This window comes from Microcaecilia unicolor, chromosome 4 (assembly GCF_901765095.1).
Source record: "Microcaecilia unicolor chromosome 4, aMicUni1.1, whole genome shotgun sequence".
Classification (NCBI taxonomy): Eukaryota; Metazoa; Chordata; class Amphibia; order Gymnophiona; family Siphonopidae; genus Microcaecilia; species Microcaecilia unicolor.
In genome coordinates this window covers 218,483,834-218,498,861 of record NC_044034.1, presented here as the reverse complement: position 1 = coordinate 218,498,861, position 15,028 = coordinate 218,483,834, and the positions used below count along the sequence as shown (strand labels likewise).

Here is a 15,028-nt window from a genome sequence, read left to right as displayed (position 1 = left end):
ATCTTGTTACTCTCTGGGATTCTGCATGGTATCTTGCTACTCTTGGGATCTGCATAGGATCTTGGCACTCTTTGGGATTCTGACAGGTACTTGTGACCTGGACTGGCCACTGCTGGAAGCAAGATACTGGGACAGTGTGGCTATTCTTATGTACTTATGACCACAATCATACTGCATACAGATTCTGATCAGGGGGTTCCCCCTGTTTCTTTCTTTCTTTTTTTTGTCTTTTTATAGCTGGGGGATCTGTTTACTAATGTGTGCAAAACAGAAAGGGTTATTCTATAAGAAGATTTAGGTAGCAAGAATGTGCCTAAATGCCGGTATTGTGGTAATTTATGAACATTATGTGGACACATACGTGCGTAAATGATCAGTTCCTGGCTGAGCCTTATTCTGTAAATACATACCAATATTTGAAGGTGCATACATTGTAGGTGGGCATTCACATGGGCAGAGGTTGGGTGGAGTGTGGATGGGGTGTATATTTATGCATATAGATTATAAAATACTTCAAAACTCCAGGCACTAGCAGCTCTATGGCTGCTATAAGTGTTTGTGCCTAACATATAGTTATAGAATAAACTGTTCTTCACATCTAAACATATGCAACTTTTATAGAATTACCCTTCACTTATGTGAATTAGCACATATATGAGTGTGATAACAGTTACTACACTGGCATAACTGCACGTGCAAATTCATGTGTGAACTTCATACCATGTCTGAGGATGAGAATTAGGGAGGTTATGGATGAAAAATGGGTAAGACTTCACATTGCAGCTAGCAGACAGTACATACTGCGGACTGTCACTCATGCACCCATAATAACTTCAAAAAACCTTAACGTTCAGTATAGGACTTCTCTGTGCAGTACCTGCAGGGGACATGTTAGATACACCCCAACAGTTACCACACCGTTAATGTGTGTTAATTTTTGCAGTTAAAATGTGGCAAGTGCAGTACTTTACCGCACTTCTGTAGATAGGCCCTGTAATCAGATAAACAATTGCACATCATTTGTATATTACCTGGTTTTAGGTTGTCACTTCCAACACAGACTAGTCTTCCATTTGTGCAGGTGCTATATGAAAAGAGGAGAAATATTACCTAGCTATTGCATTATTCTAATCCATTTACATTTGGTTGAGTACCCATGGTCATGAATAAATGTTCCGTATACCTCAGACTCTGCCTAAGTGCACATTTATCTGTATCTGCCTTTGACGTTAGTGATATTCATTTAAACAGAAATCAGTAATCCCAAGTTCAACAAATATTGACACATGTGGCATACAATTTTATACTTAGATTAACAATTAATACGCAATCAAGTTGTTAAATGGAAAAGTCCAATAGTTTATAGCTCAAGTTGTACAAGTTTTGTCTAAATCTTTAATTATTAAAATGTTATACGAATATTATAAGTAATATGAATAAGGAGGATAATGACTTCAGAAGCTCAGCGATTTGCCCAATTATTTTTATTGGACTTCCAGCTGAGCATGCTTCTTCACGAATCATAAAAAACCTCCATACTCTGCTTTTATTCTTTTTGTCTTTATTTTAATTTGGTTTAAGCTTCCTTTATAAGTTTTTATAAAAAACACTTTATAGAACACATCTGCAAATTGAAGTAACTGCCAGTTTGCTCAACAGAGAGCCCCTGTTTCACTAGGAGCTTCTTCAGGAGCAAGATTTTTAACTATTTAAATTCTCCATGATATAATTGTGTCCTTCTAATTCTTTTCGATGACTGCAGCGACCGCTGTCATTTTATACCTAATAATAAATACTAACAACCTCCAAAAACAAAATGCCTATTTAATCAATGTACCTAAGGAACTTTAAATTCCACATTCAGTCATTGGGGATTTTTATGCTGATGATTGAATGTGGAAGGCATGATTGAAGTGCTTCGATGACACTCAAGCTTTTTCCCCCCTTTGAATTCAAAGTTCCTTTGGTCCACTGATTAAATAGGTGTTTTGTTTTTGGAGGTTATTAGTATTTACTATTAGAGTTGTTGAGTCCTCCATTCCTCTTTATATTTATGAGTTGTAGTGTATATAATTTTATGTGTCAACTGTGCACCCCTGATGCAGCCTTTGGGTGAAACGTGGTTGTGTTGAGTTTTAACATGTTCTGATGTTTTTACATGTTGATATGCTTTACTTCTTTATTTATTAGAATAAACATGCCCTTTTTATTTTTTCCTGGTTTTTATTTTCCTTTGATGTTTGTGGTGCTGCTCTTTCCTTTTTCTTTGTTACTACATGGCACTGGCCTCCAGTGACTTAGGAAGGGGGGGGCGGTGGGGCGGTCCGCCCCGGGTGTACGCCGCTGGGGGGGGGTGTCGGCTCCGCTGGTTCCCTGCTCCCTCTGCCCCGGAACAGGTTACTTCCTGTTCTGGGGCAGAGAGAGCAATGAACCAGCGGAGCCGATGCAGCTCCCAGCGTTCACTCGGGGGCGGATCGGCCCTCTCGCCTGCCCCTCGCTTCCTAATTCATGTAAGAATGTGCTCCGGGGGGGGGGGGGTGCGCAGCGGCGACCCGCCCCGGGTGTCAGCCGCCCTCGCTTCAGCACTGCTGGCCTCTCCATTGTTCCTTGTCACACAATTTGGCTTGTTTCTTAACTCCACACACTTCTTCTCATCCAGTCAAATCAGTGACCACCTGAACTCAGAGGAAAATTAAATGGTCACAAATTTAAAGTTGAATTCAAGAACTGGTTATTTCACCAGATTTTCCAGTGAAGTAGGTTTGAGGCTGTGATAATCCAGTCGGTATTGAGGATGGTCTTTCTTGTATGTGTTGTCTTTACATTTCTATATTGGTAGATTTTAAATTTTGTATTAGTTCCTTATGTGGTATATCTTTTTATAGATCTGCATTGATCTATCCCATGCATATTCATTACTCTCACCGTATTTGAGTAACCTATTTCCAATCTAGTTACAACAACTATATATCTCATCAACTTACAAAATATTTTTATTATAAACACTTCTTATTGCTTTCAAATTTTTAAATAAACAGTTAAAAAATATCTATCCTTCCTCACTATCTCATACACTTCATTCATACCATTCATACCAACCATATTCACTCAGGGACTAATACCCAAGTCTCATTTTTTCAATATCTGCACAATTCCATTTTTTTGCTTGTGTTTATATAGTAACAACTTTAAGTTGGACAGGGTGCACAAGATTAGGAGCACTGTTTTGAATACTCCAGACTAGCAAGGACTTGTGAATAACAGAAAATTGGACATCAAGTCAAGATGGAGGTTGCAATTGAATGTCAATCTGGCTGTACTGTTTAGAGATTTGAGGGGTCTATATGTACAGTGCACTCCATTTAAGTGCACGTCAGATAAGTGCATGCTCTGTTTAACTGCATGCGGTACTTCGGTCCCGTTTTTGGCGCCATCAATTTCTATGGGGACAAACTTCGGTTTAGCGCACCACTGATAAGTGCAAGATTCGCTTATATGCATGGTTTAAGACTGCTCCTCTGCAGGAAAGACTCCGCATAAGCGCACGCACTGAATATGGAAGCCGATTGGCACGTGACCAAGGGGCGATAAATTTGAAATCTCATTGGTTAACTGCCACAGGCAGAATAAGCAAAAGAAAGTTGTTAGAGTGTACACTGGAGTCATCGTCATTGCGCAACTATAAGACTTTAACACTGGCTGAACGAATAGAAGTTCTTAAAAAATTAGAAAAAAAACAAAGTCAAGCATCTATTGCTAAATTTAACGTATCTTGAAGCAGAAAGATCAGCTTCTGGTAGACTAGCAAAACAATACAAATCCACACAGGAAACGTAAACGGGCGGGAAAAGCTGAGGATGTAGAAGATGCTCTTCTTCGGTGGTTTTCTCAAGTCAGGAACAGACAGTTTCCTGTCAGTGGTCCACTGCTTATGAAGAAAGGTAATCAGCTAGCTGAAAGTCTTGGACTAACTGAATTCAAAGCCACTGTTGGATGGTTGGAAAAATGGAAGGAGAGGAACAACATAAAATTCAAGAAACAGCATGGTGAAAAACAAGACGCTGATGACTTTGGTGCTGAAAATTGGGTTGTTTCAGTTCTTCCTACCATCTTGAATGAGTTTGCACCTCGTGACATTTTCAATGCTGATGAAAACGGTCTCTACTGGTGAGCGATTCCTGATGGGAACACTTGCATTCAAACAAGCCGAAACTACAGGGAGTAAAACGTCGAAGGACCCACTGACGATCCTCCTTTGCTGGATGGGAGTGAGAAGTTGGAACCACTCGTCATTGGAAAGATCAAAGAGCCCCGTTGCTTCAAGAATGTTAAGCGACTTCCTGTGTCATATGAGGCTAACACAAATTCATGGATGACTGGGGAAATTTGGAAGCAGTGGCTAAAGAAGTTAGACACTAGAATGTGGGCACAAAAGTGTCAGATTTTGTTGCTTTGTGATAATTGTGCTGCACACAGTGATGATTTCAGGCTGTCTAACGTCAAGGTGGTCTTCCTGGCACCAAACACTACCTCTCTGATCCAACTTATGGATCAGGGCATAATAGTCAATTTCAAAAAACATTATCGGGCTCTTGTGCTACGTCGTCTGATGAGCATTATGGATGACCAGACTGGCAAGGATAAACGTGCTGTTGAACTGGCTCGTAATCTAGCACTGTTGGATTCCCTACATATGCAGAAAGAAGCCTGGAAGCATGTTACACAGGCAACCATTGTGAACTGCTACAAGCAGGCAAGCTTTGTTAAGGATGTGGAGAGGGATGAAACAGATGCAGCTGTTGCAAACGCGTTAGATGAACAGGTTATTAACATCCCAGCCGGTGTTACTGAAGAGGAGTTTCATCACTTCGTAGCTGTTGATTACAATCTACAAACAGCTGACGACAGCACTGATGTTGAGATATGCGCTTACACGCAGGCAACTGCTGATGATGAAACAGATGATGAAATGAGCAGTGAGGCACATGCTGACAAAATTCAACAACCTCCTGTCACTTTTGCAAGAGTGCTGAAGAGTCTCAACACCATGCGGGCCTATCTGGAGGCCACTGGATGTCAGTGCTATGACAGCTTTTATCATCTGGCAGATGTAGTCTATGGAACTCACAGAAACAATAGTGTACAGAGGACTATGACTGATTACTTCAAGTAAGCCTAACATGGGGATGGGACGACTTTCCTATGAAGAGAGGCTGAGAAGGCTAGGGCTTTTCAGCTTGGAGAAGAGACGGCTGAGGGGAGATATGATAGAAGTGTATAAAATAATGAGTGGAATGGATCGGGTGGATGTGAAGCGACTGTTCACGCTATCCAAAAATACTAGGACTAGAGGGCATGAGTTGAAGCTACAGTGTGGTAAATTTAAAACGAATCGGAGAAAATTTTTCTTCACCCAACGTGTAATTAGACTCTGGAATTCATTGCCGGAGAACGTGGTATGGGCGGTTAGCTTGACGGAGTTTAAAAAGGGGTTAGATAGATTCCTAAAGGACAAGTCCATAGACCGCTATTAAATGGACTGGAAAAATTCCTCATTTTTAGGTACAACTTGTCTGGAATGTTTTTACGTTTGGGGAGCGTGCCAGGTGCCCTTGACCTGGATTGGCCACTGTCGGTGACAGGATGCTGGGCTAGATGGACCTTTGGTCTTTCCCAGTATGGCACTACTTATGTACTTATGTACTTATCAGATAATGGAGACTGTATAACGTCAGTTAACAGAGACTGTATACTGTATGTATAATAAACAGTACTGTACATATGTTTATCAGATGTCAAGCTTCTTTGGGTCACAACAGTTAAGTGCACACTCCGGTTAACTGCATGTATTTCTTTGGTCCCATACCCTTGTACTTAAGCGGATTGCACTGTACTATATAAACACAAGTAAAAAATTGGAATTGTGCAAATATTGAAAAAATGAGATTACAATGCAATTAACTTATGTTTTTGTTTTTCTAGATTTATTCTGGTAATATAAAATGTCAGGCTTATGGAAATTGATCAGAATAATATTGTGATTCTATGATTCCATACATTGGGTGAATTTCTTTATAAAGGTGGTTAATAAATCCCAATCAACCAATTAATAAATAAATACATGTTTTTTGAATAGTTGTCTTACCAAATCATGCCATTATTTTCAGTAATGACCTCTCCTGGGGGTATAGCATATCCTTTGTAGTAACAAGGGCAGAAAGATGGATGCACGCATTTTCCATTGCCATCCATGTAAGTTCCTTCTTGGCATACACAGCCGTCAACTGGGGAAAACTTGATGTCACATATGATGTCAGGCTCATTCAGAGATTGACAAGTGGGCTGGCAGGAGCTGACATTGTAGCTATATACCAGTGATGTGGGGCAGTTGTTTATGTATGTGCCTGGAAATAAATGTAAACGCACATTTAACTGTTTAACTTGGTCATACAGGATTCTGCCAAGTATTCCAAGTTCTTTGGTTCCCAAGTCTTTATAGAGCACATATATGTAATGTAGAGTATGACATGGTAAAGATTAGATAAACATGGGCCCCCCAATATTTAGCACTATTTAATTGGCCAGGAATGACACCTGGATGGTTAAATAGCCTTAAGCCGAATAAACGCTAATATTCAGCGCGAGACAGCCAGCCGCAGGAGTTAGCCAGGCTGCCTCCCGTGGTCTGAATATTGGCCCTAGGATATCTATTGTGACATAGAAATACACTTGAGATAAAAATGGGGTATGGTCCATTTAAAAACTTTAGGAGGATAGTTTCCAGTCTTAAACAAATGTTTGCTATTATAAAAAGAGGTCTTCTCATCAGGTGTATTAGATATACAACAGAAATCATTTATCATGTAGCAAAGACATTTGTAGATTCTCTACTTGTGTAGACAAACCATTGCATATTAAATTGCAGTCCTGGGCCTCAAAGATTTTATCTACCAGTTTCTGTTTCTAAGTTATATACTCTAGTAGCATGATTTTAAGGATTTACTGAGGGAAAATGAACATTACACTTATTTCTAGAACATTTTGTTTTGTTTTCCATGAGATACACAGGGAGAATTTTATAAATGGCACCCAAAGTTAGACACCGGGAAGATCTGCACTAAACTAGTATTCTGCAAAGCTAGTATTCTCTGTACGGAGTGGCCTTTATAGAATACTAGCTTAGAGCCCCTTTTACCAAGCTGCATAAAAAGGGGGCCTGCACTGGTGTTATGCACCGTTTTTGACGTGCGCCGAGGCCCTCTTTTACCTTAGCGGGTAAAATGTAGGTCTTACTTTTCTGCAGGAAATGGGCACTTTAATGCATAACTTTCAGTATTCTGTGAGCTAAGCACATAAATGTTAGATACGGCCATACCCATCTATGTACCTCCACCTGGGAAAAGCTCGCTTGCATCTACATGCATAGGGTTAGATTCTATATATGGTGCCAAAAAATGGTGCCGATAAAAGCGCTATTCTATAAGCCACACTCATAGGCATAGTTTGGGGGGCAGGGGCATTGCCCCCCCAAACGCTGGGCCCGTGCAAGGCAACTCTCCGACGGTCCCTCCTTCCTGCCCTCAGCTCCCTGACAGACAGCCCTCCTCTCCATTCCTTCCCCCCCCCCCCCGCGCGTGTGTTTAACCCTTGTACTTTCAGGTGCAGCAACGGCAGTGAAGACAACACAGTGGGCTCACCTCTAGCTTCTTCCTTCGCTCACACAGTGTCCCACCCTCGCGGAAACAGGAAATACATCATCGCAGACGGCGGGACACTGTGTGATCAAAGGGAGAAGCTGCAGGCGAGCCTGCTGTGTTGTCCTGTTCACTGCCGTCACTGCGCCTGAAAGTAAAATGGTTAAACGCATGTGGGGGGGGGAGCAGGAAGGAATGGGGAGGAGGGCTGTCAGGGAGCTGAGGGAGGGCAGGGAGAATTGCTGGACATGGATGAGAGGGGAGGTTAGGGGGAGAGATGAGATCACTGGATGAGTAGGGGAGGGCAGAGGGAGAGAAGAGATCGCTGGAGAGAAGGGGAGGGCAGGGGAGAGAGGAGAATTGCTGGACATAGATGGATGAATGGGGGCAGGGGAGAGAGTAAATTTGCTGGATATGGGTGGATGGAGGAGAGGGCAGGGGAGAATGGAGTGTCACTGGACATGGATGAATGGAGGGGAGGGGATAGAAGAGATCACTGGACATGAAGAGGAGGGGAGGGCAGGGGGAGAGAAGAGATCACTGGACATGGATGGGAGGGCAGGGGGAGAGAAGAGATCGCTGGATATGGATAGGAGGGGAGGGCAGGGGGAGAGAAGCGATCGCTGGACATGAAGAGGAGGGGAGGGCAGGGGAGTGGAGAATTGCTGGACATGGATGGATGAATGGGGGCAGGGGAGAGAGGAAATTTGCTGGATATGGGTGGATGGAGGAGAGGGCAGGGGAGAATGGAGAGTTCCTGGACATGGATGGAGGGGAGGGAAGAGAGGAGAAATGCTGTACATGGATAGAGTGGAGGACAGGGAAGAGAGGAGAAATGTTGGACAAGGATGAAGGGAAGGAAAGACAAAGGAAGGAGATGCACACGAATGGAGGGGAAGGGGGAGAGGAGAAATGCTGGACATGGATTGAGGGGAGGGGAGACAGAGGAAGTACATGCACATGGAAGGAGGAGAGTGGAGTGAGGAGAAATGCTGGATATGGATGGAGGAGAAATTGTTGAATTTAAGGGCTGGATCAGAACACTTTGAGGGCAGATGCTGAAACTGGAGAAAGGATAGGGACAGGGCTACAGATGGTAGACAGGACGCATATGGACACAGGAGGATGGTGGACATGGTGAGAAAAAAAATATCAAATGGAAAGAAGACACTGCATAAAACAGAAGACACTGGGACCAAAGTGAATAGAAAAACTAAATGATCAGACAACAAAGGTAGAAAAAAGTATTTTATTCAGAATTTATTAATTGGAATATGTCAGATTTTGGAAATGTGCATCTGTGATATTTTTCATATAAGTTTCAATTTTTCTAGTATTACTGCATGCTGAGTCTGACTTCTTGAGGTAACTTTCTAGTTCGGTATTTTGCCTTCATATATTTTTATTTCTAGTTCCTTGTGTCATATCTGTTGTCATGTTGCTCAAAGCCCACCTCTTCAATGTCGCTTTCGTCACCTAACCATTACACCTCCATTCAGGAAATCTAGACTGTCCCAATTTGATTGTCTGCACTTTTTGTCCTTTAGATTGTAAGCTCCTTTGAGCAGGGACTGTCCTTCTTTGTTAAATTGTACAGCGCTGCGTAACCCTGGTAGCGCTTTAGAAATGTTAAGTAGTAGTAGTCATGTGTTTTTCATGTGTGATCAAGGTGCAGTATTCTGCTAGTGTGTAGTATTTACAGCCCTTTTTGTTTTTTTTTGTTTTTTTGTTTTTTTCACTAGGTAGTGTACTGGTGTTTTAGAGCCCGGTGTAATTACAGTGCTGCCTTTCCACGCGTAAGGTGTAGCTCGTCCTGACCTTGGAATTAGTGCTGTTATGGTTTGGTAAGGTTATGAGTGTGTTTTTGCACAAGTTTGTGTATAGTGTTTTGCAGTGGAGAGATTGTGTGTTGGCCTTACTGAGGTGGCACACTACCTCTTAAAGGATCTACATATAGAGCTTATGCATTTCTAAGGTCTACACTGGCATGGTATGGGAAAGGGGGTGGGGAAGAGGGAGTTCTGGATAAGGAGGAAAGAAGGAAGGAAGGAAGGAAGGGAGAAAGAGCTGGCTTTTTTGCGAATAACCATATTCATTATGGTTATTCTCAAAAAAGCTAGCTCTTTCTTCCTTCCTTCCTTCCTTCTTTCCTCCATATTTCTAGAACAGCATTACACCCGAGATGGCCGCACCTAACTTTAGGTGCAGCCATTTGCACCAACTGAAATATGGTGCAAATGTATGCACCTAATCCCCGTTATTCTATAACAATACATGTTAATTTCAGGAACACCTCCATTATGCCCATGACCCTCCTATTTCCATGTCCCCTTTTTCAGATCGTGTGTAAATTTTAGGCACGCGCCTAAATCTACATGCACAAATGCAAATTAAATCTAATTAGTGCCAATAATTGTTTGTTAAAAAGATAATTATTGGTGCTAATTAGCTCATTGTTCAATTAAATTGCGTATGCAAAGTAGGTGCATGCCCAAATTTGCACAAGCAATTTATGGCAACTTTTATAGAATTAGGGTATTAATGAAAGTCATTGTGGTCATTTATATAAAAGCCTTAACTGCGTTTTGTATTACTGAATATGAGTACTGCCTTGGTCTGATGGTAAAGGTTTAAACTGTCTACTTGTGTATGGTGAAGGGCTTGAGAACTCCATGTCCACTGGTCCCATAACAAGGATGGGGAGATATGGGCTGGATTAGACAAGGCACGGCTATGGTGGACTTTGAGTAAGAAATCCAGGAATGGATCAGGGGTTTAGGTGATAACTGTCTTTTCCTCATTGGATATACAAACCTGTACACGTTATTCTCCCACCTGGGTATATGGAGTTAATTTATTTTTTCTATGGTGGCACCCTAGCCCTCAATGCAAATGTAGAAATAAACAAGGAAATAGAGAAAGGGGCATTATATATGCATCATTTTCCTCTTCTGGTACAATATCCTTGCAACTACTGGATATGCCCTTCCTCTTCCTCTCCCTCATGATTATGAAACCAAAAGATGAAGGCTTTTCTATCCAATAAGTGCAGGGAGTCAGAATGTCTGTTAGAGGTTTTCCCTTCTCCATATAACTTATTCTAAATAAGAGATCTTTATTTCAAGAATATCATAATGTCCCCAAAATGTTTCTCATTTCTTATGCTATAAAATTCAGAATTGGTGATCCTCAGAGATATACAGATGATTTATGATACTCTAGAAAAGGATGTCAGTAGTGTATTCTAAAGAGAGCACATAATTGGTGAAGAAATGATCTCTGATTAAATTAGAACTATATTGACTTTTATCACTTACTGCAGATGTTCCTTCTCCAGCCACTTAATGAGACTCCTCTGTCAGTACAGGCTCGGACATAGCATGACAGGGCAGCACACATACACTCCTCACTTTTTGCACAATTACAGGTGTCAAACATACAGTTCTGAGGAGAGAAAATCCAGTAACAGCCATTAATGCCACAGTATGGATAGCAATACCGGGCATTTTAAAGTCACCAGGAGACAGTAAAGTCTTCAGTTACACCCAAAGTATATCAGAAAATGTAATTTAATTTCTCTTAAGAAAGATGGCACTGCAAGTCCAGATGGTATAGGGGCTAGAGGACAAGGAGAACGGAGTGGGAAATGGATGACAGCTCTTCCAAAACAACCACAGGACACCCAATTGTTGACAAACACACTTTAATAGTCATAACAAAAGACTTGACACAGCACCGTGTTTTGGCAAAACGTGCCTGCCTCAGGAGTTTTATGTGTCAAAGATATAGAGTGCTGAAGATTTATAAATAAAGAGTTGGCTACAGGAGAGCAAAGGACCCACTGGTGTGAAGTAACTTTGGCCCAATCTTGGTAGAAGTCAGCTGACCCCCTATCTGATGCACCATGGAGTGGACCGGCACCTATCATTGGGAGGCGCGTCCTGCAGCCCTCTGTCACACCATTGTGCCCAAGGCCCTCTTATCATTCTGAAAGGAAGAGCATTGCTGGAATTTGGGGTGCTGGAATGCCGTAGGTGCCTGACCCGGAGAGTACCGGAATGCCTCCCAAAACCGAGGCCTCAATGTTCTCACCCGAAAAACAGGCTTGGGGTTATCCTCTGGAAGCAGCTGAGATTTGGAGTTCTCCAAATCCTTCACAACCTTCTCTAAATCCTTGCCAAACAACAATTAGGCATTGTTTGGATGCCATATCTGCCGCCCAATGACGGACCCACCAACACCATCTGTTTGGCTGAGGCACGCACCAAATCATACAGAGCGTCTGCCAAATAAGCAAGCCCCACTTCCATATGGGGCAGAGAGGCCGCCACAGAAGAAGCCGCATTCTGCTCCTGCTCCAGTACTTGCTGCAGCCAGCTAAGGCATGCCCTGGTTGCGTAAGAACTACAAATAGACGTCTGGAGAGCAAGGGTAGACACCTTGAAGGAACGCTTCAAAGAAACCTCCAGACGACTATCTTGCATGTCCTTCAATGCAACACCACCCTCCTCCGGGAGAGTGGTCTTCTTGGTGGCCGCTGTCACAACGGCATACACCTTAGGGTGAGAAAACTTGTCAGCCTGGTCCGCACCCACTAGATTAAGCTGAGCCATAGCTTTAGCCACTTTAAACCCCCCATCAGAGACCGACCACTGAGCCAAAATCAGTTCCTGTATGGTCTCATGAACTGGAAACGCTTTAGACGGTCTCCGTTTGCTTGCCATCTCCAAATTCACCATCAAAGGATCCAGTCTATTGATCCAAAATGTTTAACACCTCCAAGGCACTAGAAATGAGAGAAGGCAACTCCTCTCTGTGAAAAATGTGGACGGTCGTGGGGTCATCTGGTTCCTCCTGGTGGAACTCACCCTCCTCCACCTCATCAAGAATCAAAGGTGACAAGGACCCCTCAGAAAGCGCAGCAAGTGAAGGGGAGGGGTACATGAGCCTTAACGACCCGACCTCAGACATAGAGGCCATCTGTCACCTCTTTTGCATGGGATCCTCCAGTAAGGGCTGGGCAAGTTACCCCAAATTCCCATCGGAACCCCCTGGGCCCATCAGCACCAGAGGTAGTTGAGACTGAGGGAGAGCACCCTTGAGCAAATAAGCCTGGTGCAAGAGGAGCACAAAATCGGGAAAGAAAAACTCTCCTGAGCCTCCAGACCCCACAGACACACCTGGAAAGGACCCAGGAGTAGACAGGAATCCCTGCAAAAGCCCCGCCAGCACCAACTATGGAAGGCTAAGCTGCACACATGGATACCGAAGGTGCAAGCTGTACAGAGGCAGAAACCGCGTTGACAGGAACAGCCAAGATGGTGCGCACGCCAGACACGTCTACTCAGGAAACTGCTATATCAGGAGAGGGAGAAGAACTATCTCCCCGCAACCCTCTGTGCATCTGGTGCTACACAGACCTGGTGCAGAGCGCCGCATCCTGCAGTGGGAACGGTGCTTAACTACCTCTGCTGCCATCCCGCACGTGACAGACACCGCTAGAGAAAAGGAAAACCCCAGTACTCACTACAGGCAAAAGCCTCTCAGGGGGGAGCCTGCCACCAATCAGGCTCCTTAGGCACCCGACAGAAGCTGTTTCTCAGGCACTGTGCAGTAAAAAAAACTTTGTCCTTTTTCTTTTTTTTTTTTTACTGCCTGACAGCTGCTAAATGTTTTTTTTTTGTGTAGGAAGGAACAGCTCAGCATAGAAACAGCCCAGGAAATTAACTGGGATAAGGGGAATCTTGGGGTGAGGCTGGGACCCGGACCACCAGGTATGCCTCCAAAGATAAGGGGCCTTTTCCTCCAGGAACTTGTCCAAACCTTTTTTAAACACAGATTTGCTAACCACTGTTACCACATCCTCCAGCAAAGAGTTCCAGAGCTTAATTATTCGTTGAGTGAAAAAATATTTCCTCCTATTTGTTCTAAAAGTATTTCCATGTAACTTCCTTGAGTGTCCCCAAGTCTTTATACTTTTGGAACAAGTAAAAAATTGATCTACTTGTTCTACACCACTCAGGATTTTGTAGACCTCAATCATATCTCCCCTCATCCATCTCTTTCCCAAGCTCAAGAGCCCTAACCTCTTTAGCCTTTCCGCATACAAGAGGAGTCCTGTCCCCTTTATCATTTTGGTTGCTGTTCTTTGAACCTTTTCTAATTCCACTATATCTTTTTTGAGATACGGCGACCAGAACTGAATGCAATACTCAAGATGGAGCGATACAGAGGCATTATAGTATTTTTGATCTTATTCACAGTCCCTTTCCTAATAATTCCTAGCATCCTGTTTGCTTTTTTGGCCCCACCACACAATGAGCAGAAGATTTCAGTGTAGTATCTACGACGACATTTAGATCTTTTTCTTGAGTGCTGACCCCCAAGGTGGATCCCAGCATCAGGTAACTATGATTTGGATTATTCTTTCCAATGTGCATCACCTTGCATTTGTCCATATTAATTTTCATTTGCCATTTGGATTTCCAGTCTTCCAATTTCCTAAGGTCTTCCTGCAATAGTTCATAGTCCGTATGTGTTTTAACAACCTGGAGCAGTTTTGGTTCTGTCTCAGTCTTTTAAATATCTTGAGGTTCGGTTTGACATGTTGCATGGCCGCGTATTCTTACCGGACAGCAGGAGGGCCAAACTGATCTCTCAAATGCGCGGTCTGTTGCGTTTACCCAGCCCCTGAGCCTGGGAATATGTTCAGATGTTGGGATCCATGGTGGCCATGCTAGAGGTGGTGCCAGGGGCGACGGCTCACATGTGCCCTCTGCAACACTCTGCTGAGCAGGTGGTCGCCGGTGTCCCAGAAGTATCAGTGTCAGCCTCCGTGGTTGCCCCGGGTGAGGAGCAGCATGGCCTGGTGACACTGAGACTCCAACTTGCAACGAGGGATGCTGTTGGTCTCTCCACAGTGGGTCATGGTGGTTATAGATGCCAGCCTATTGGATTGGGGAGATCATTGACTCCACCGATATATGTAGGGGCGTTTGACGGTGTCGGAAGCAGCGTGGCCCATCAATCGGCTGGAACTGAGAGCGGTAATGAATGCCTTACTGGCTTTGCAGGATTTACTGGAGGGTGAAGCAACCAGTTTGCTTTCATATTGAACAACGAACATAATGCCATAATACTTTGGTTCTGCTCTTAACTGCTGAGCTGTGGTTATGGTTTTTTTTTTTATAATTTCTTCTTTATTGATTTTTTTTTTCATTTACATCAATATACATAAATGGCAATATCAGAAAATACAACACAAAGAAATAACTGCTTACAGCCATTCCTAAGAAAATAAAAAGGAAAACTATTTTAAATTTGTCCACAATTAG

The 15,028-nt window shown here is 43.1% G+C and overlaps 1 protein-coding gene across 1 annotated transcript in view; it reads right to left on the bottom strand.

Annotated features, from left to right (window-relative positions):
* The window catches only part of LOC115469673 (mucin-5AC-like), a 158,962-nt gene that overhangs the window by 78,239 nt on the left and 65,695 nt on the right, over positions 1–15,028 (bottom strand). The window contains 3 exon segments of the mRNA XM_030202460.1: positions 1,032–1,084; positions 6,146–6,404; positions 11,012–11,138. Coding sequence (XP_030058320.1) covers positions 1,032–1,084; positions 6,146–6,404; positions 11,012–11,138 — 439 coding nt within the window.